General features: G+C 42.4%; 1 protein-coding gene across 3 annotated transcripts in view; it reads left to right on the forward strand.

Annotated features, from left to right (window-relative positions):
- The window catches only part of arhgap10 (Rho GTPase activating protein 10), a 50,677-nt gene that overhangs the window by 8,369 nt on the left and 19,204 nt on the right, over positions 1 to 23,104 (forward strand). For all 3 annotated transcript variants that reach the window (XM_012831346.3, XM_012831345.3, XM_031560488.1), the window contains exons 2-16: positions 6,515 to 6,610; positions 6,839 to 6,900; positions 9,430 to 9,501; positions 12,253 to 12,354; positions 13,638 to 13,748; positions 14,140 to 14,244; positions 15,242 to 15,371; positions 15,885 to 15,991; positions 16,135 to 16,229; positions 17,529 to 17,610; positions 17,957 to 17,993; positions 18,804 to 18,872; positions 19,665 to 19,739; positions 21,696 to 21,780; positions 22,944 to 23,002. In XM_012831346.3, coding sequence (XP_012686800.1) covers positions 6,515 to 6,610; positions 6,839 to 6,900; positions 9,430 to 9,501; positions 12,253 to 12,354; positions 13,638 to 13,748; positions 14,140 to 14,244; positions 15,242 to 15,371; positions 15,885 to 15,991; positions 16,135 to 16,229; positions 17,529 to 17,610; positions 17,957 to 17,993; positions 18,804 to 18,872; positions 19,665 to 19,739; positions 21,696 to 21,780; positions 22,944 to 23,002 — 1,287 coding nt within the window. The remainder of the gene's footprint in view (positions 1 to 6,514; positions 6,611 to 6,838; positions 6,901 to 9,429; positions 9,502 to 12,252; positions 12,355 to 13,637; positions 13,749 to 14,139; positions 14,245 to 15,241; positions 15,372 to 15,884; positions 15,992 to 16,134; positions 16,230 to 17,528; positions 17,611 to 17,956; positions 17,994 to 18,803; positions 18,873 to 19,664; positions 19,740 to 21,695; positions 21,781 to 22,943; positions 23,003 to 23,104) is intronic.

Here is a 23,104-nt window from a genome sequence, read left to right on the forward strand (position 1 = left end):
AACAAAACAAACATTATAATATAAAACGTCATCAAACAAACAACATGCAAGCACATAAACACAGCATCCAAAATACAATGGAGTACAAAGTAGCGAGAGTTGCTTAGATTGTTTTACAAAACTATAGTGGTTGAAGAGAGGACCGTAGGTTTGTATCAGCTAAGCTAACAAGGAAGGTAACGTTATCTTGAATAGCATTTCAAATTATGCGTCAATCCAAATAATCACACTGTGCTTACAAACTTGTGTTTTAGGTCTCAGTGGTTATAAAACCCTTCACAAACGTAAGGAAAAATACCAGGATGAATAACAATCTCATATATAATGTAACTAAGGTTAGCTAGGTTGTGGGTTAGAAAACTGTTGCTACAGTTGCTACTGCAAAGCTAAAATGCAGAGGACGAGGGCCAGCACAGCAGCTCCAGACAGCAGTACTCACAATTCTTCTTCTACTATAGCTAATACCAAAACAACAGCATATCTTGGCAAGCTAGAAAGTAAGCTGAATGTCCGTGAGCAAGTAATCTAACAGCGTTACCTGACACACAAATGTGACACGGGTACCTGCTTGCAAGTAAACAAACTGGACAAAGCAATGCTAACCTATTGGTGTGAAATATACCAAAACTACTGTTACGAGCCTGGCAAGCAGAAACAGAGCAACCTCCGCATCCGTCTTCATGCCTTCCGACTCTCAGAGGTCTCTCCACTGTTGGAAAGCCACACCGATATTAAAGCATCTCTTCGTCCTTCCCTGATCATAGCATGTCTTTGTTCCTTAGTTCTTCTGATCTTCTCCTTTTTTGCTGCTTCTCAGACATCTCTCCTTCTTCACAATGCGATTATGATGTGAAGTTCAGCATGTTGGCATGTACCAGATTTACCGTCTCTCTCGCTCCCTCTCCCCTTCCCCCAGTCTTGTGCACGAGCATGAACGTCCCCTGATGTTGATTGGTTGATTAGTGTTGTGTTGTGTGGTTTGGTCACAGCCACTTTGTTTGTTTCCCATTTATATAGCCAGGGCTGTATACAAACACTGTCTATTTTGTGTGAACGTTTAAAAGAAATCCAGCTAGCTGACTGAGATATTCAATGAATTTTACATATTTATTGGATCTGTAAAGCTATAGAGACAATTTCAATTGTTATTTGGCGCTATATAAATAAAATGGAATTTAAAGCAGCAATACGGAGTTCTGTTCCAAAACTAGTAAGCTAACTACCTAAAAGGCATTCAAAAACCTTGCAAACACCACCAACAGCCAAGCTGGCACTGATAGAAGCTTGCCAACACACTAACTGGTGTCTTTTGGCAGTATAGCTGGCAATGTCATGCGTGTGAAAGCTTTTCTTCCATTTTTGTAGGGTGTTCCAGCCCGTTACACAGAACTACATAGGGCATATCTTGGATGGCTAGGGGAAGACACAGGTGTTTAGTCCTTCACATGACCATATGCTATCAAAATGAATTTGAGCATGGTACCAAAACTAGTTGCCTATAAAACCATACCTCAAAAAGTGTCAAATTGTCGCATAGTGTTACTTAAATTAGAATCACTTACACCTTTAACATTGTTGAAGTGAGGTTTGGTGTCAGCTTCTTTCGTATATGAAAGCAATACAATAATAAAAGAATGAACTAAGGGAGAAGTAGACAAAAAAATTGTATATTATCCTCTTTCCACCGAGTCACTCTCTTTAAACTGCTTTTTCCTTGCCTGCTCCATGTTCCACCAGCTCCCATTGCCTGGAGCTGCATACTTCCAAGACTTCCTTATCTGTTTCAAAAGAATGCTTGCTGGTTAACACACCATGTCCTTTGAACCCGTGCGGAATCTCTGCTTGGAAAAGCCAGCACCCTGTGTCACACTCATCACATTACCCCCTATTAAATGGTTCTTTGTCAGTGCTGACTGGACGTAGCAGCTAGCAGCTTGGGATAGGAGCATGGTGTGCCACAGTGTTGCCCCTGGACAGTAAACGGTGGTGGCCATTCCTTTGTCAGAGTGTTGTATTTAGAGTGTAACCGGATGGGATGTGGTGGTGTAAGTGCAATGTTGTGAAAACATGTTTCCCTGTGATAGAGCTATGGGGAGTGCCTGGACTCACTGGAACTGGACTTTCCACTCTGAGTATAACTCTGTGTGATTGTGTCTAGTTGGGCTCACAAACACACTTCACATATTCCATCAGTTATGAGACAGTTTGGTCCACTCCATGACCTTACGGGGTTGCAAGCACCACCCATTGGAAAAACAAACACACATGGCAATTCTAACACAGAATAGCCTGTACTTTCCAGTGCTCTCTCTACCAAAGCTGTGGCGCCACAGACCTTCGTTCACAAACCTGGCCATTTAAGCAACCCAAGCCAACTGCAGTGTAAATGCAGTGTGTCGGGCGGGAGGGTAAACATACGCCTCGCTGCTCAGAGTCTCCACTGGTGTGACAGAGTAGCTGTGCTAACACTTTGCACTGAGCCCATGAGTGAGTGTGCAGATTAGAGAGCAGGGGAGAGAGAGGTGTGTCTCACAGAGACATCAGAAGGTAACAGGACACGCCATTGCTCAGTGGAGCAGCCGGTGCACTCTAGAGACACTGGGGCTTTTGTGCTGGTGTGCCTGTGTCCTGGCCCACTGTGAGACACTGGACAAAAACACACTCAGACTTCCGTGCCGCTCCTGTAACAGCCTAGGAAAGGACTGTTATTATGACAGTCACAGCTGAACCTGTAGCTTCTTCTAGAGAAGCCTTAAAACCTAGTTGAGGTAACTTGATTATTGCTTGACACACACACACACACAAACACACAAACACACAAACACACAAACACACAAACACACAAACACACAAACACACACACACACACACACACACACACACACACACACACACACACACACACACACACACACACACACTGAAATGTATGACGATTGCAGTGCAGGTAATGGTGGCCGTGTAAATCTGGCCTGTTCCCAAACCACTTAGGCAAGGTCACTGCATGTAGCCTAGATATCAAACCAATTACACCCTTTTTTTTTACCACGGCACACAGTTTCGTGATTAGAATAGTGGAATAGTGTGCAGTGGTTTGATACTTAGCTCCTGAATGTCTCTGTGTGTCTGTGAGTGAGCAGCGACACCGACACCAACACAGATGTGAGTGAGCACCGCTGTTGTTGCAAAAGTGTGTCAGGGCACCTCGCCTCTCTCTCTCTCTCTCTCTCTCGCTCTCGCTCTCTGTGCATGTTGCAGCACGCACTTGTCTCTCCAGCTGAGGCTCCTGCACTGCTGATTACCTCACACCCTAAAAAGCAAGCAGCAAAACAGCTTTCCTGCAGCTGTTTCTATTTTGAGAGTCACTGAGTTGCTTACTTAGAGGGCAGATCAGTAAACAATGGCAGATCTGTGTAAAATGCATGAGTCTATACCTGAAGGATGCTATGTTTCCCCAGCTGTTTATTCACACTCTGGATTCAATTCAATGGTCCTGATTAGACTCACAGGGGCTAAGCTTTACCTCAGAGTTTGCTTGTGTGAAATTTAGTTCTACCAGCTCTACTTAGTTAAGCTACCCATGTTTGTGTGAGATGGCAACTATGAACAGGAAACGTTTGCGGCGTAGGCAGGTTGACCTATATTGGGTTGGCCCTACATGTATTGCGTGAGTCTGTCAGAGAGTGTGCACCTCTGTGGCTTAGCTAGTGGTCGAGTGCTCTGCTGCTCCCATTCTGTGTTTTAGGTAGGGTTCACATGACAGGGCTTTGGGTGTAGAGTAATCCACACAGGCCCTGCCCAGCTCACTTGGCTGGCCGCACAACACAGAGCAGCTAAGCTGCTTAATGGCTTGTAGCGTATCTGCAGATATGAAATATAGGCCACGCAGACCACAGATAATCACACACCTTAGCGACATTAAAACCCTAAATATGATCTCGCAAATCTAGTTCTGTACTGTGTGGACTAACATGGATGGCTGCCATGTTATTTGGAGGCCATAACATATCCGTAACATATCATAAATAGAGATACATATAGCATAAGTGACACAGAATAAGTGCTAAATGATCCCATGTTAAAGCAGAACCTGATCTGACTCTGTGGGATCAAAAGAGAAAATATTTCCACATCTCATATTTCCCCCTTCAGCCTTTGGCTGCACACTGGAGCCCAAGACTGCAGCTCATAGGTCTTAAAATACACCCAACCCCTGGTCAGGAGAGGTCCTCCTCAAGGGAATCCCCAGGGTGAGCCTCATCCCGGGGTTAAGTTTGTCACAGACCAAGAGCTCAGCTGTCCTCTCGGAGACCGCTTTCTCAGTGTTAATCTGAATGAACTCCACAGCTTTTGGAAAGTCAGTGTTATTTGTCTGTAGCTGTGTGTCCATAGTGCAGCAGTTAGGCCTATAGATTTGTAGTAGGGAGGTTTTGTACAAAATTGATTTGAGTGATTTCAGCAAAGTGCACAGGCTGCACAGCTTAACAAAGGTAATCAGCCTCACGTGTTGGTTGTGCAGAAATGCTTGTGTTACTGACTACTGATTACAGCTCTGATATGGAAAACCTCTCCTCTTGACTCTTGGTGCAGTCACTCCAAGGTGGAAATGTTTTTCCTAGTAGAGAGAGCGTGAGCTCACATTTTCCATCTGACCTCTGACCTCTTGGATATTAATGTAGGAGATATTCCAGCGATGTATGCCTGTGGGACACATTCAGTATTTATCATGGCAATGCACTCCTGTTGTGTTTAGAGCATGGTGACTGTGTTTTAAACTCACACTGCTCTTCAGCTGCTGGCTTAGCGCTGTTCTGATGCTAAACTCAATCAGAGTTTGTCACCCGCAGCTCAAGTTCAGTGACTGACCACACAGACTGAGTGATTGCTCATTGTCTTGATCCGCCGGTATGAAAGTGAAAGTGTTCAATGGTTATTTCCCTCAGATTTGGAATTTTTGTCTAGCATGATGTATCTAGGAATCTGCGCATAATCCCCAAGCCAAGCATTCTGCTGTCGTGTCAGTGTTGTCCATTGGCTGCTATTTTTAGTGGACTGATGATTAGGGTACTCTTCGATGTTTTGATTATGTGAAAGCCATGTAGGTTGTTGTATTGTTAAAAGTTGACAGTGACTCCCTGTGTCTCACGCTACAATATTATTTTTCAAGCTCTGCACTTGAGAGTGTCGTTGACCCTCTTATGGCACAAGACAATACGGGCAGCTGTGTGCCTTCCTGGAGACTCTGCTCCTGCCTCCTGCCTCCTGTCTGAGTGAAGGGTATTTCCCAGTCATTCCTCATGAATCTTATAATCCTTCACAGCAGGATGTGACATTGCTCGTTCTCTGTTCTTACAGGATATGTGTGTGTGTGTGTGTGTGTGTGTGTGTGTGTGTGTGTGTGTGTGTGTGTGTGTGTGTGTGAATGAATTGGTTGCTAGTTCAGGGCTGGTATAGTTGCCTGTTCGGAGTTGGTTCAACTTGTGAACCTTCTGACAACCGGTTGGCTTTTCCACAGGCTAAAGTGCCACCATAAAGCCACGTCATAACATCTCTATATACATCGGTATCTCCACTTTCCCAGCAACGCTAGCACCAAGAACAACAACAAAAATGGCGGACTAGTAAGCAAGAAGAGTTACTAATTTCTCACATCAATGTTATGAACGTATCCCCAGTGTTGGTGCCCCCTCTGGAACCAGTTTTCTTGGCCATGAGCGACCTGTCAAAACGCAAAGAACTGTTTCAAGGTTATGTCCGGACTCTGAACTGGCCCTCAAACTGGAAAGGGTGTGTGTGTGTGTGTGTGTGTGTGTGTGTGTTTCTGTGGGTGTGGTGTGTTTTATAGAGGCTATCGCCTACTGGTTTCAGCCTTCTGTAAACATTTTCACACCGTAATCAGCCGTCTCCTTTTGTTGGTTTTCCTTTCCAAGCCCAGTCCTACTCGCAAGCAGTAGCCATCCCATGATTTCTTACTGTGGTCATTGTGATCTGAAAACAATCTGGTTATGGCCATTTCAATTTGGTTATTTAGTCTTTAGTCAAAATGATATTGACAGTGATTAGATTTTTTTAATGAACATGACCTCATCAGATTTCCACTGACGCTCGGGAACAACGTAGAGACAATAATTCAAATCCTGTAGGCACATGCGACTGATTATCTTCCATAGTTTATCCTTATAGTTCATCGAAATGTGGAATCCATTTTAAATACCTTAAATAGCTGGATTCGTAAAGAAAGTGCTTCATGAAGCATTTGTGTTGAACACACACAGACAGACACAGACAACCAGCATCTCCATCTCCATTTCTATACCAGTAACATTGTCTAGTCTTTTTCAAGACTAAGATTTCTGCTCCCATTACAGGCAGTCTTGGACTATTTTTGTAATGGATGGCCTGCTGTTGGGTAGTGGACATACCCTGATAATTAGGAGACATAATGGTTTTGTGCAGTTTTTTTATGTAGTCTGGAGTTCTCTGACTTGTGTGTGATTTTATTTTTGTCTTTCAGAGTTGAGCATGGCCCAGCGCAAGTTTGCTCAATGTCTAGGAGAGTTTAAATTTGAGTACATTGGTGATGCGAAGACAGATGATGAAAAGTGCATTGGTGAGTTCAACAAATCTGACTCTGTAAACGCAAGAATGATGTATTTTTTTGATAATTTTCTTTTTTTTCTTCTACAACATGATGTGTGCTTGGCTTTGTATGTTTATCTGTGGGTTTATGTCTGTGTGTGTGTGTGTGTGTGTGTGTGTGTGTGTGTGTGTGTGTGTTTGTGTGTGTGTGTGTGTGTCTGTGGGTGCGGGTGCATTCATTTGTGTGTGTGACTACTAGATGAGTCTTTGCAGGAATTCTCCGCCTTCCTGAGGAACCTTGAGGACCAGAGAGAGCTGATGGTGAGAAAGCAGCCAAGCCGGACCTGCATACATACTCACTGCAGTGCTTCTCACACCTCCGCATGCCCTAAGAATGCATCACTCATACTCATGCAACACGCAGCACACCAACCAGTCAGTTTCGGAGGGGTGGAGACAACTGTCTAAGGGTCTCTTGTACACAACCACACACACACACACACACACACACACACACACACACACACACACACACACACACACACACACACACACACACACCCACACACACACACACAAAGGAACATGTTTGTTTATAGCTAAGTGGGTGTTAAGGTTCAGAACTCCAAAGAATAAGCTCAGTACCCGAAGCGGTCACACCCAACACACACACACACACACACACACACACACACACACACACACACACACACCCACATTGAACACTGTTTTGCAACGTAGCAAACTGAGACGACAGTCATTCCAAAAAGCATGTATAGACACCTCTGTGACGTATAGAGCCCAGTAATTACTGTCAGTGGGCCAACAAGAAAGAGATAGCATGGTGGGGGAGGCTGAGCTGTTGTGTTTGTTTTGCTTGTTTTGTTCTTCCCAAGTGCTGTCAAGTGTGATGTTCCTTTATGTTTTATGAGTGGGCAAACTGTTTCATTTTAGAATGCGGGGAATAGGCACCGTCCATTTTTGAAGTTTGTATGCCAGTAATTTGGTTTCATGTGGCCTGGACATGTTCATGTCTTAGCATAATGGATGAGATGCAAACATTCACTGACAGCCCTCATACTCTTGAATTACCTTCAAATCCAAATCTGAATTTAAAGCCACACCTCATCCTGTATATTCTCTGAGGTGTGTGTTTTGGTACAGTCTGCTCTTCTGGCGAAATATTTGAGCCCAACAGCCAATCAAAATGCATCCCTCACTTTATGCTGGTGAAGCCATGTGTTGATACAGTGGAGTGGTGAATTGTTGGGTGGGAGCCACTTTGTTTCCCATTTTCAGAGACAGGACTGTGTACAGACAGGAGAGTTTTTTTGAACACACACAAAGAACCGACGGCTAGAGATCCATGAGGAGAAATGTTGAATTTGACAAAAAGTATTGGCTTAGCAGACAGTACCTTTAACTGGCCACAGAACCCATTCTACAGAAAAGGCCTGACCAGCAAAGAAGATAAGACTCTTTGCTGTATTAGCAAACTGAACTGTTTTGCCCAGATGTCAGATGATTGGCGCCACCCATGCACTGTCCTGCATCAGAGTGATGTCATTGCTCACACGAAAGCTGATTGGGGATTGGTTTAATTTATCCTGGTTGAATCAATTGTTGCTCATATGAATTGTTTCTTTTTTTGTAGAAACGTATTATGGTATAGAGAGCAAACATTTTCATGATTTAAGATTTCATAATGTAATTAGTTGTCATACTGAATACGGATTATGGCCTGGGGTCAAGGGGTCCATTCCATCTTACAGTAGGGGCATCGGGACTAGGGTTGGGTCTACCGTGTCTACCCGACTGGCATATGACAATGCGTACAGTGAAACATAATTGGGGGGGGGGGGGATCGTCGTCATTTTATGGGCTGCTCCTATATACTATAATTTGATATATACTTTCTTTTATACTTAAGAATAAAGCCATCCTTTATTTTGCACTCTCTGGCTGGTACTCCTTAAAATACATTATCATTAGTTCTACAGCTCAACTTGATCCCCGGGGAAATCCCTGCAAATAAGTAATAAATACATAATAAAGATAAGGAATGGGCATTTCAAGCAAAACCACTCGATATACACTTGGAACTTTTCGACTGTTATGCTATAATAGGCCTGGGCTTATGACTGTTAGCTATCTGTGATGGACGATAGGCCCAATCCTAATCAGGACTGTCATACAGTGTAAGCTGCTGCAATATCAGGAGCCGCATCACCCCTTTAATATGGTAATGAAAGCAGACCCTGAGTTTGGGGGTCTCCATGCCTCTTGTGAAATGTAGAATGTGGGTTTAGAATGTGTTTTAGTCGCCTGCATCAATTTGATAAAAGAAAAAAACAACAAAATTTTGGCACTTATGGCACTACTCGCTTAATCTACCCTCAGGGCCTTAATAGAGAAGTGAAAGTCTTAATTACAGGGATGGTTCCTCTGACACAAAGTCATATAACTGTTGTTATTGGACTAACGCAGACCTATAATGCACACATAATCAACAGGATTCTAATATAATATAGAACTCATTATAATTACACTTTTTCAATCTGTTGCAATTTATGTTTGACGTTGAAATTCACAGTGTTTCCTCAGATAATTTAGCATGCCGTGTGTTTGAAGACAGTTGAATACAGACCATGACGTTCACTACTGTTCCTGTATACTGGGCCTGCTGAGTCATTCATTCAGTTGCACAATATGTTTTGGCATTTATGTCAAACTTTTTCATCTGGATATTCTCCAGAGTTTCCACTGTGACACTAGCCTGAGACTGCTTCCCTCTAATATAATCCGCCGTGGTTTGGCCTTTGAGCTAACTGTTGACTTGTGTTCCCACAGATGCAAAACATCACAGAGACGCTAATGAAGCCGCTGGAGAAGTTCCGAAAAGAGCAGCTTGGTGCAGCAAAGGTGCTTTCCTGATTCCATTTAAATATACTTGAAAGGCTTGAAAATCACAGGAAAAGATGTTAAATTCCTTGTGCTATTGGTTGGGGACTTTGCATAGCGATGCAACCTTGGGGACTTTGCAACCTAACCAATATAACAACTGCCCAACCATAGATACAACAACAAGGCACAACTGGCTGGAGACAGCCGGAATACGTGCTGCAAGTTGTACCCGGGTTCCGTAAAGGCCCTCCTTCACAGTACAGCATTCTTTGTCTGTAGCCCACTTAATTGTGCTAAACACAACACGACTGCCCAATTTTAAGGCTATCAATACCATTGATAAGACCCTCTTGCCTGATAAATTGAAATGATGGTGCTTGCAAATGATGGGCCTTTGACTGTGTATGAAGATTCTATTTCAGAGGTCAAGAAATTGGAGGAATGAATAAGACAGTGTTATGACCCCCTGTGCCCCCTTCAGGCACTGTGCAGTCAGTGCATGGGCGGTGCAGGCCTGGTGGCATTAATTGGTCCATTGCACATACCTGTAGAGGGGTGTGTATAGGTATATAAGGGGTTCTTCTCTCTCTCTGTCAGCGCACCATCTTTCATTTGGTACACTAGTTCTTATTTAGGCACTAGATCTTGGATTTCATATTTTCTCTCTCCCATCATCTCACTCTTTCTCTCTCTAATTACCGACACATGCAGTGCACGCACACACATTCCTTTCTCTCCCCTAGACCTCCCCTAGAGTTATTTATTATTTTTGATTACTTTCAATTAATTCATTATCGGTTAACCTGATGTCTGTTGTCAGTCTTTTTATGTTGGACAGAAAGTCCTAACAGGAAGTTAGGAAATGACTTAGGGTGCTACGTTGAACTATGTACTGTAGCATTGAATAGAAAAGGAATTTTGGAACTACCAATGATCAGCTTGGTTGGGGAGTTCAAATGTGCTAAGACCACCCTGGAGATGACTTAGTCTAAGGACCCAGCAGTCAAAAACATTGATCCAACAGTGAAAACAGGGTAAAAGTGGAATCAACATGCACAAGGTGCATTACAGCGTAGGGATATCATTGGGCAGGTACAGAGTTGAAGAGCAGGGTTTGGGTTAAGTGACAGTTGGAAAACATTGGGTAAGGCTATATTGTTGGAGAGGAGGCAATGGGCTATGATGAACTGGCATAATGATTTTCAGAATTTTTGGAGCTACTTATGATTTCCTCCCAAATCTGCAAAACCTCAGTCAGTGGGTGGGTGAAGACAGAAGCTGCAAGTTGGTTATAGGTGTGGACTCATTACAACATATTCTGTTTGGTAGGGAAACTAAGTTGGCCGTGGGTCGCTACATGTGGAGACATAAGGTTTAAAATCATTGAGAATGAACAAGTTGAGGTTAACTCTTTGCCAGTTAATGAAACATTTATTTTGTGCAAGAGGGGCCGAAAAAGTGGACATCAGACACGTTCAAACAGTACTGGCAAATGGGGCAAAGCCCGGGATTGGAGATTGCTGGCTGATGTCTGAAGGCAACTTCAAGTTCCACAGTATATTGTTGTGACTGCTGTGAGACCAAACATGGTGTTGTATTCTGAGTGTGAGCACACTGTTTACTTTACCGAGTTAACGATTCCTTTTGAACATGCAATTGTTCAAGCCTTTGAAAGGAAGAAGCGTAAGCGAGGGTACGAGGTTGGCAAGCATACACAAGACCAGTGGAGATAGGTGTTTGTAACTTAATCAACCACAACGCTTCTGTTGGATTTTGGTTTTTGAGGATGGTCACTCAAAGTGAAGAAGCCTGTTGTCGCAAGATGTTTGGTTGCCTAAGGTGACCAGGGTTTGTATCCCAGTTTCTTCCCTTACCCAAACCGGGTTCTTACTCCCGGGGTGCTCTCTCATCTCCAACCTCTTCCCTTATCCTAACCTGGGTATGTATCCAACCTCTTCCCTTACCCTAACCTGGGGATGTATCCAACCTCTTCCCTTACCCAACCTTGGTATGTATCCAATTCCTGCCCTTACCCTAATTGGGGTTCATACTCCCCCAATCCTCCCACCCTGTACTCTTGATAGCCTGGCATGCCATAGTGTTATGAGATTCGATAATCAGGCAATGCATTGTTCAGACACTGAGATATGCATGTGGAATCTTGTCAAGGTGTATTGGTTGTTGTGGCTGGTATTGACATATGTCCTAACTGTCTGGGATGCTAGACGCCACTGTTGAGCCTTCTGGAGGTGTTGAGCCTTCTGGGGTGTTGGGGGCCTAATCCAACGACAAAGGATGGAGCCCACTTGACAACCCCAGTGAAATTATCTCGAAGGCATCTTTGTTGTTGTTGTTGTTGTTGTTGTTGTTGTTGTTCTGCACGATGGTGGTAGTGCACCCTGCTGTGTTATAATACTAGGTTGGTTGTGGATGTTGTGTATGAGAACTTAAATGTGACAGTGAGTGGTTTGGCCGCTGTTGGAAATCCCCAAACAATAGCACAAGGAATTTAACATCTTTTCTTTTTCCTTTTTTGTGTTTAATGTGTTAAATGCATTAATGTTAACTGTTGTTTTCAATATATTTCATGCTGCATAATATAAAAACAGCAACATTTGACATGTGTAGCTTAATTGACTTTTCAGTATCTATTCCGATGACTTATTTACAGAGTCGCTGAGAGGGGAATTGCAGTTCAGAGTATGAGAGGCGTAGACCCAGAACTGCAGAACACAAACTCACATTTGATTTACTGTTTCTCTCTCTCAGGCAGAAAGAAAAAGGTATGAGAAGGAGACAGAAAAATACTACAGCTCTCTGGAGAAGCTTTTGAATATGTCAGCAAAGAAAAAGGAGCCACAGTTACAAGAGGTAGCACCTCCCCCTTTCTTGCTGCCACACATGAATGAAAGGAAAATGTGATGGGCTGCCAACCTTTGGTTGGTCTGCATCCTTGAAGAAACGTCCTGTGAACCACCAGCCATTTCTGGTCATGACAGATATATTTTGATTTCAATATCAAACAGAAACCCTCACAGGTCATTAAATGGGATCAGTGTAAGGCACTACATTGATTAATGTGTAATGAATAAACTCCTTTAAACAACACTACAGTTTTCTAATTATCAGGCTTGCTGAAATGGCATATTTATCAGACTTCCTCTATACCAAGGTCATGCCAAACAGTGTTTCTGGAACTAACACAAGGCACCCATGAAGTCCAAATATCATACTGTTGTTCGCCCAGCAGGGAATGTTGAAACAGAAATGTTCTGATAGCGAGGGAAAAGGTCTTGGCCGGTGTCCAGTGCTTTACTGCGTCTAGCCTACTCTAGACCTAAATTAGACGTTTAAAGCAATGTAAACCATCTGCCAGCCCTATCGCAACCGTGCTCCCAGGGCTCCTATAAGTCATCCGTGTTAGAACATGACCTTGTAAGGCGTCCCCATGATGGCCTGCATGGTGTATACACAAAGCACAACAGACCCTTAAAGCTGTTGACGTATTTATTACAACAAAACATAATGTTCCTAGTGACCACGTGACGTGTTTGGTGGTGAAGTCTGAGATGTTATCAGGTGGTATGGCCTTGTTTAAATGTAGTTATCAGGTCACGTAGCTCGGGGACTTCAGCTCAGTGTTCTGATACTCAGGTCTAGTCTGATTGCCCAAATGCTGCCTAAGCACGTATATGACGCATCAAGTAGAAGAGTTGTTCTGACTTTGAAAAAAATAATAATCTGGAGAATGACACCATTTCTCTCCTGAGGACTTAACCCTCTTTATTATCGTTATTTGGTCTCCTGAGAAATCCAGAGTGTTAACAGGGCAATACGTACCCAATCAGTAGCATCCTTTGCCCCATATCATTCCAAAGACAAGCATTTCAGTAGAGTATAGTACAGCTAATCTGTTTAAACTCATCTGTCATCTGTCTATACATTGTAAAGCCTCCAGATTCACACTGATTTAAGTTGTGTGATTTCCGACGAGTTTGTAAGGGTATGACCACTGCAGTCTTAGACATTTCAGGGACTGTTATAGTAACAATGAAAGGCACTACTGGCAGACCAGTACTCTGGGGTAAAACATGAGCTATTCCTGTGTTCATTTTCGTCCTCTGGCTCTGTGATTCTCTGCACTCCCTCTTCAGGCTGACGTCCAGGTCGACTCCAACCGGGACCACTTTCAGGATCTGTCCCTGGAGTACGTGTGCAAGCTGCAGGAGATTCAGGAGAGGAAGAAGTTTGAATGTGTAGAGCCGGTGAGAACTACTGTGCCAAACAATCATGTCACAACCTATTGGCAGCCTTCAGTCCACTTTGTATGGCGCTGGGCTGACACAGTCCACCTCAATGGATTATGCGGTCCGTGTTCACTGCTCCTCCTGTTCAGTAATGATCTCCGTGTAATTATCTCAGAGATGAGGATTGTTTGTAAAAGCAAACAGATGCTAATTTGTATGAAATGATCAATCATTAATGATTTATTTCTTAGATCACAATTAATGTAGTGTGTCATAGTTTGCGGAACAGGACTTATAGCTTATTTATCTTGTCAGTCTACAGTAACCTCCTCCCTTCCTCTCTGTCTTTCTCTACCTTCCCCTGACCCCCCCCCCCCCTCTCTCTATTTTTCTCTTTTTCTTTGTCTAGATGCTGGCTTTTTTTCAGACGGTCTTCACATTCTATCACCAGGGTTATGAGCTGGCCAATGACTTTGACCATTACAAAAGAGCACTACAGATCAATATACAGAATGTGAGTCATGTCTTTATGAGAACTGTCTTTAGGAGGGATATCCCATGCACAGGGAAAACACACAAGGGAATGGATTGTTAAGTGTTCTCAGTGGTTTGTGATAATACACCACACATCATGCATTAACTGAAGTGCAGTGCCAGTAGGTCTTAGTTTGTGATATCATAATTTCCCGACTATTAACCATAGTTTATAGCTAGTTAGCTAGCATAGCAACTAGATAACCATAGCAAAGTTTAGAAGGGCTTACTCTGATATCAATGTAATGTTAGGGAATGTTAGTGGGGTGTTCTCCTCCCTCCCCCTTGCCCTTCTCGAACGCGTTAATTTAATGGTTGCAATTCCCATTCCACGCATGCCAGAAGATTGTCATTCTAGGTCGCCAGGGGATCAATTCACAATTATATTAAAACATTTGGTGTCCATTCCCTCACCACACCATAACACTTTCACTGTGAGTGGGAATGGGGTATTTGTGTGTATGCGGGCAGGGGGTGTTGGTGAAGTATGAAATGTCCATCCCCTACTTCATACAACTTAGAGCTAGTAGCACCACAACTACATGGCATGACGTAACGTTCAAGAAACTGCTGCTAATACACAGGTGCGGTCATTACAAGGGTTTGTTTTTTTAAATTATATAAAATACTGTAATGCGATGTATACACGGTGCGGTCAATAGTCAGGGAAAATGTGGTATTAAATCTCAGTGATTAACTTCCACGGGTTTGTAAAGTGTGAAGTGGTGTCAGGACTTAGCATCTTCCTGTGACATTAGTAGCAGCTTAGTTTTATGCTGTAACCTCATGTTGCCCTGTTTGTCTCTCTGACCTGCCAGTAATGAGATGGAAACCTTTTCAAACACAAGCTCAAGGCTTGGCCTTCCATCTGACCTTCCATTGTGTTCAACCCATGCAGTTTAAAGGCCTAATGGCATAACTTCCTTTCCTTGTGTGTGTGTGTGTGTGTGTGTGTGTGTGTGTGTGTGTGTGTGCAGACGAGGAGTCGTTTTGAGGCCACCCGCTCAGAAGTGTATGAGCTGATGAAGAGGACGAAGGACACCCCTCAGGAGCACAGGCAGACCAGCCCCATCAGTAGTGAGGGTTACCTCTACGTGCAGGAGAAACGTACGCACCATATACTATTCTCTCCATGCACATAGACAAACATTCATCATATTGATGGGTTTTACATTGTATTGACAACTACTTTTAAACTTTTGTTCACATGTCCATGTGCAGGTAATATCAACTTTAAGGTCAAGCATATTGACAGTATTTGTGTAAAACTTGGTGTATTTTGGACCATAGCCATTGTTTGTGTTGTAAGGCAATACTTGTTGAACTATTTTTCAAGGCAGGAACTGCCAGTAAAATGATTAAAATAGTATTTTATCTTCTGTTTCTTTTAGGTTTTTGGCAAGTGGCCGTATAATAAGCAGGATCATTTATTATCAACTGGTCATCCTTGAAAAATAGATACTTTCTAAACTATACTATACTACAATAATATATACATGTGTATATATATATTATATATTATTATATATATAATACCACCATAACATTGTTTGTAATAATATGTACGTAAAAAGCATTAGGTATAACGTCTGTAGTGAAACTGTGCCTTCCCTGCATCAGGTCCTCCACCTTTTGGCTCCAGCTGGGTGAAGCGCTATTGCACGTTTGTCAAGGAGCAGAAGATTCTACACATGGTCACCTTTGACCACAAATCTGGAGGCAAGACAGTGAGTAGAATAGATTTGTGTATGTATTGCTTGTTTTTGTTTCATCAAAGGATTTGAAAGATGAATAAATAAATACATCTTATAAGTAGTATTTAGATAGTTGATCTTGTTTTATATATATTTACTCATGCATCTCTCCATAGGGTGAAACGGAATCAGTGATGCTCAAATCGTGCCTTCGCAAACTGACAGACACACTGGACCGCCGCTTCTGCTTAGATCTAGAAATCACAGATCGGTACGTCATATAGTCCCTTTCACATCTGAATTACAGATTGGTACGTCATATAGTCCCTTTCACATCTGAATTACAGATTGGTACGTCATATAGTCCCTTTCACATCTGAATTACAGATTGGTACGTCATATAGTTCCTTTCACATCTGAATTACAGATCAGTACGTCATATAGTCCCTTTCACATCTGAATTATAGATTGGTACATCATATAGTTCTTTTCACAGCTGAATTACAGATCAGTACGTCATATAGTCCCTTTCACATCTGAATTATAGATTGGTACGTCATATAGTTCCTTTCACATCTGAATTACAGATCAGTACGTCATACAGTCCCTTTCACATCTGAATTATAGATTGGTACGTCATGTAGTCCCTTTTACATCTGAATTTCATCATGTAGGCTAAGAGGTACCATGAAGTGTTCATCCACATTGTTGTGAATAAAATGTAAGGTAAAGAAATTCGTCTGGCTACAATACCTGTATACAGGTTAATATTAGTCAGCAAACATGGCAACCATTACCACCTTTATTAAGCTTGAGAGCTGAATTAAATCTATTTATGTTATGTTAAGTTAAGTTTGTCTGGCATCTGTAAGTGTACAAGTGTTGTAAGTGAAAATAACCATAGTTAGCCATCATTACATCAACCTTTCAGCATGGCTTCATGAGCCGAGAGCATCTTAGGTAATTTCTTCTGAGTAAAGTCTTCAGGGTGTGGTGTCTGGGCTGGGCTGGTTTAAATGTTCTCCAGTACAGCATGAGGTGTGTGACATACATGAGGCTTTATGAAAAATGTATTTTGGAATCTATTGTAATATTTTTTTTGTAAGTCGCTTTGGACAAAAGCATCTGCTAAATACTAAAACTATATCTATAACTATAATATATTGTAATATCGAGTCCACTCTTAGTAGATCAGATCAGATGACTGTTGCTGTTTTACTGCAGAGCAGTGGCAGTCTCTCTCTAGCACGGTATTCAGTGTCAGCTCACCCTTTTCACATTGCTGGGGGGCCTTTGCCATGCATGACTGGGCAGCGCTGTAATAGATCTGCACGAGCATCATGCCACATGTCTGGCCCTCTGCGCTGGCGGGTGGGCATGGTGGGCAGCCAACAGCAGCAGTGCAGCTTTAGGCTGCCTTTTATAAATAGCAAAGCGTGGCCTTCAGCAAGCACAGCAGGTCACACACAATGACCTTACTTTTAATACCATGGACTTGTCTTTTGTCAGACCATCTTTTGGCTTATAATATTTCGATTTCACTTTTTGTTTTGTCTGTTTGTGTTGTCAGGCCGGGGATAGTTTTAACAGTCCAGGCCCTATCAGAAGATGACCATAAGTTCTGGATACATGCGATGGGTGGGAAAGAACCTGTAAGTCTCTCAGCCAATCAGAGGCTCCCCTACACACTATAACCCTAACCCCAACCACAAGGTTCAAATGTACTTTTGCTAACCACACATAGTCACAGAAGACAGGAAGAGCTCATGTCTTCTTTCCGTCACAGTGTTTTCTGACTTAATTGTTTTGCTCTATTTAAAATGTCTTTCTTTAAATACCAGAAAGAATACCTTTTCAGAAATCCTTTAATGTGGTGGGCTTTACTGTGTGGAGTCGCATCTTATCAGACTTTTGTAAATACAGAAATTTGAAAAGGTTTTCCGTTGAGAAAAGTCACAGAGAATCCCTGAATGTACAGTCTGTCTTTCTTTTTTTTAGATTCATTATTTGAGAACATACTCAAAAGAAAGAGGAAGTAAGTATGAAATGTATGATTACATCTCTTTGTTGAATATGTTACAACAGAACAGCCTGCTTATACCTACAGTTGTGTATAGTGGTGGAGCGCCCCCTTGAGGACGACAGGCTGCTAGACCCAGATGGGTTGATGTAGATAATTCCCAAAGCTGTAGTTATTCATGTATTTTTAGATGCAGTCTGCAGGTCTGGCAAAAGGTTGTGGATATTTGACCAACCAATGTAATTACACCCCTCCATGAACTATGAGGAGAAATTAATTTAACAAAAAGTGTTTTGGATTAAAATCACGGACTGTACCTTTTAATGAAAAAAGAGGTCTCACTTCTAAACTATAGGGTTTAACATGGGTGTGTATGGCTGTTCAAATTATTTGTTGTCACAGGTAATTTATCACAGATTTTATTTCTTTTTCATGTAATGTATATACAATGGTAAAGCTGTAGCCGATTTGCGGTTTCAAGGTTTCGCAGTCATGAAATGAAATGAAATGAGAATTTGCTTTGTAATTATGGGAATAATAATGGAATGTTAACCCACATCGTGGGTATGAATCTGTCTGTACAAAATGCAATTCCTCAGAATGCTAAGTTGTTCAAGCCACTGCTCCCGACCACTTCCCTCTTTGTGTAATGAGCAGTTTCTTACTGTTGTCTGACTGTCTCATAATGTTGCCGAGCAACTCGCCATTCCTTTCTTAATTATTCTATGTCTTTGTTATCTGTTTTTATATATTGTCATGTCATCATGTTGTTTATATGTTTCTTGGTATGACAAAATGAAAACAAATGTGTCTCTGACTTCACAGTTGATGCCCAGCTTGATGACATTGGTCTCTCCTTTGTAAAGAACTCCATTAACGCCATTGAGAAGAGAGGTGAGGTTTCTGTTTGGCCACCAACACTACGCACGCCCCTTCCTCTCATTCACCTGACCTCACTGCAGCAGTACTGCATGTCTGGACACTGATCTTTTCCAGAACCCTGTGCTGAATGAGTCTCAGATATTTTGCATTGGTATTCCAGCTGAAGAGAGCATCATCTGACGTAGAATCTGCTATACTGTTTAGTAACAGATGGGGGCAGAGTTGATCTATGATGACACATTCCCTTCCCACTTTTACATTAAACCAAAGATGTTGCCTGGCTGTCTCTGATTGACTTTGCCATGTATTTTTTTGTCTTAATCTCCCTGACATTAGAATGACAACCTTTGTCTTACAGAGGTTATGAAAAAGCCTACTTATGCTGGGATAAGTCATCATGGCAGTCAATATCCGCTGTGCACCAGGTCCTGTAGTGGACTAGTAGACTACATTATCTCTTATTTGTCATGACAGCTCTCTGAATTTTAGATGCCAGTAGAGTCTATGTCATGTTTACAGGCGGTCATAACAACAAACATTTTGTGTATGACAATTACTAAATAATGGTGGCATCACACTTGTGACTTGGTTTACCAACTGTCATGTCATGACAACAACAAAAGCATATACCATCTGCCATGACATGTTTATGAAAAGGTTATGACAGAGGGTTCAACTAAAGTGGCACTGTATGGTTCTATTAATTAGATATGAAATATGTTTCTTCTGTCTAGTAAAACTGCTGAGAGTGTATGTGTTTTATTGTTTCTTTCCTGAGCAGTATGTTTGTGTGTCGGTTCTCAGGCATCAATGACCAGGGCCTGTATAGAGTGGTGGGGGTCAGTTCTAAAGTCCAGAAGCTGCTCTGCCTAATGATTGGTAAGGGCTCTACACATACATACACATGATAACATGCTCAGTCCCTTTGACAGAATTATGGGAGTTGATGATGATGATGATCGTTTCACACACACACATACATACACACACACACACTCACACATACGCACTGACATACACATACACACACACACACACACACACACACACACACACACACATTCAGAACTATGGGAGACAGGGCATTTCCCACAGTCTGTGGTTTTTCCTTTTTTTCCACAGTCTCTAGGTCTCTGCACAAAGAAAACATGTATCCAACTATCTAGTCTATAAATATCTAATAAGTGTTTTACCTCAAAGCTGAAAAGAAGTTCTTTTGAAGTTCTGTGTAGACTAGAGCACCTAGGAGGTCCGTACTTTATGCCTGAGTGCCCACTGCAGTCATTGGCATTCAGACGGGCATCTGCACTCAGTAGGTGAGTGTGGCACTGGCTCTCCTGTCCCGTCCTTGAGGGGAAACTTGGCTCTGTCGCCAGGGGGCTAGAAATCAGATTGCCGTCCTGCCATGATGTCCTGGCCTTTCTGTCTCCCCCTCTCTCTCTCTCCTCCCCAGTGCTGTTTCACTTTAGATCCTTAGCTGCCCTTTGTTTTTCATCTGTCTTAATCTCTGTAATTACTGTCTAAGTATTCACTAAAATGATCTATTCCCTTTACTTCTTCCATCTATCTCCTCTAAGACTTTGATCTCCTTCTCTTCTCTCTCACTCCCCCTTTCTGTCTTTTCTCTATGTCTTTGCCAGCCCAGTCAGTTCACATTCATTCACTGAAATCATGTGTTTTGCCTAAACACAAATATCAGAATCGCAAAACAGACAAATATGCAGGAAATACAGTTGACGGAGGAAAAGTGTATTCTTGCACTGACAAAATACAACTGTGGGATCCAATATGGTTTAGATAGTATATGATTGAACTGTGTACAGTGCAGTACTAACATTGCCTAGTGTGCATGATTGCTAACTGTCCTTCAGAGACAACATACTGCCAGCCAGCCATTAGGACCATTAGAACCATTAGAACTCCTTGTAACAAATTGGTTTCCTGGCGCAATAGTGATGTACAGTTTGGTGATCTGTCACTCAGAAATATGAAATCTTTGTCGGTTAACCAATCAGAATAGGCTGTTCCTCAGTGCGGTGTCAATATTTTTCTCCTTCTCCGGGTGGATACTTTTTGTTTTTGTGTAAAGGAAGAGAAGAGAATACCTATAGAGTCAATGTGGAGGCTCTTCCCTGAGCCCTGTTTGACCGTCTGTGTGGGTCCACCTCAGTGATGATGTTGTGCTTGCATCATTTCAGTTTTTGGTAAATGATCAGGGTAGTTGCCACAAAATACTGGTTAGTAATGGCCAGATAGCATTGCCGTTTTACAGGTAGTGTTTTTCTCTCTGTAGTTTGGTTGGTTCTGCATTTTGAGCTGGCCCTGAGCTCATGAGATGTTGGTGTGCAAACAGGTTTTGAAAATGTAATGATGACCTAAGTAACAACACTTTTCCCTTTGCACACTCATCCATCTCACACATTAGAGCGTTTACTAGTGACTCCATGTCATCAGATTTGTGAAGTTAGAGGAAAGTGTGGAAGCCAGACACCAACTAAGTTTTGTTAGCCTGTACTCAAATGACTAGGCGAGATGAAGTAAAGGCCACTGCGTGGGGACTCTTCTGGGGAGTGTTGTCAAGCCTGTTGCACAGACATGTTGATGTTAACTTTGTGCTCTACACTTTCTGCGGCCCTTCCTCTCTCTCTCTCTTATGCTCCTCTTCCTCCCCACTTGTCCTTCATTATTCATCTTTCATTTTATTCCGTGTCATTTTTCATTTCATCTTTTCCCTGATATATGTTGTGTTAAGATTCAATCATGGCTGTTTGGAGGGACCATTTTAGTTTTATTGATAGTTTGACTGGTGTCCTTCCATGTGCTCCCATCTCCTAGATGAGAAAAGTAATGACTTGGACCTGTCTGTATGTGAAGACTGGGATGTGAAGACTATCACTAGCGCTCTAAAACTCTACCTCAGGTAAGACGTCACTGCACTGGTCCAGAAACAGTGTAGGCTCACTAACCGACACCAGGGACCATATGGTTACTGACAGTGTGTCAGTACGTCAGGCATGTGTGTGAGAGAGAGGATGTACTGTAGATGGTCCATGTCCATTTGTTCCTGTCTGTATATGTTTACATGAAGTGGTATTTCAGGGGATTGTTTGTACGAGGGACAGTGTGGTGACTGTTTGCTGTGGGAGACATGGGTGGGGGGTTCTAGGCTGCATGGGACTTGGAACAGAACGGTTCAGCTGGGTCTGGGGCAGAGAGCAGAACCGAGGGCAGCGCCACATGTGTTGTGTTTGGCCATTTTACTGCTTGACCTCCACGGGAAGCGCTTTCATCTGGATGTTGTGAAGTCATGGGATTGCGTATTTGTTCATTTTTTCCCCCTCCACCCAAGGGAGGCCATAAGCCCTTAAAGTAATGGCTGTATATACTCTAATGGCCTTCTCACAGGGAGAGTTGTCACACAGCCACATTCTCCTCTGTCAGACTTGCTCAGATGTTTTTTAGACCTAGGAATGGAGTAAGGATGCCAAATACATACAGATTGCTGTACATCTCGTGAGGAGAAATCAGAAAAGTTCCTCAAAAGGAAAAGTCTCTTAAAGGTAGAGTCTGCGATTTGGTTTCGGTTTCACGAAAGGTCGTTGATATTTGAGCTCAACAACCAATCAAATTACACCCCTCCCATCGATGCTCCTGAAACACTGTGATGATTGGCTGGGGATTGTTTATGGCTCGGTCCGAGCCACTGTGCTTGTTTTCCATTTACAGAGCCAGGACTGTGTACAAACACCAGAGCTGTTTTGAACACAAACACTGGATGGAGAGCTAAATGACTGAGGAGCTGAATTTGACAAAAAGTGCATGGGATTAGAATCGCAAACTGTACCTTTAAGAGAAACTCACCAATTACCCAGAATCCTGAACCATACTGTCTGTGTTTGTGATCATGTTTGTATGTTTGTGTGTTTAATAATGTGTACTTTTATCTATCAGGATCTAATTGTAACCCTCTCCTTGGATGAAATTGATTAAAAGTTGCATGTATTATGGCCTATTTAATGATTTATTTCTCTCAATCTCTCCCTCCCTCACACTCCCAACCTCTCTCTTTTTCTTGCTGTCTAGGAGTTTGCCTGAACCTCTGATGACCTATGGGTTATATAAAGAGTTCATCATACCTGCCAGTGAGTAATGTATACTGTTTGTGTAGTTTCACCCAGTCTTGTATGATATACTATGTACAGATGGCTGAATTCAAAGAGTTTGGTCTTCAACTCTAATTAAAT

This window comes from Clupea harengus, chromosome 22 (genome assembly GCF_900700415.2).
Source record: "Clupea harengus chromosome 22, Ch_v2.0.2, whole genome shotgun sequence".
NCBI lineage: Eukaryota > Metazoa > Chordata > Actinopteri > Clupeiformes > Clupeidae > Clupea > Clupea harengus.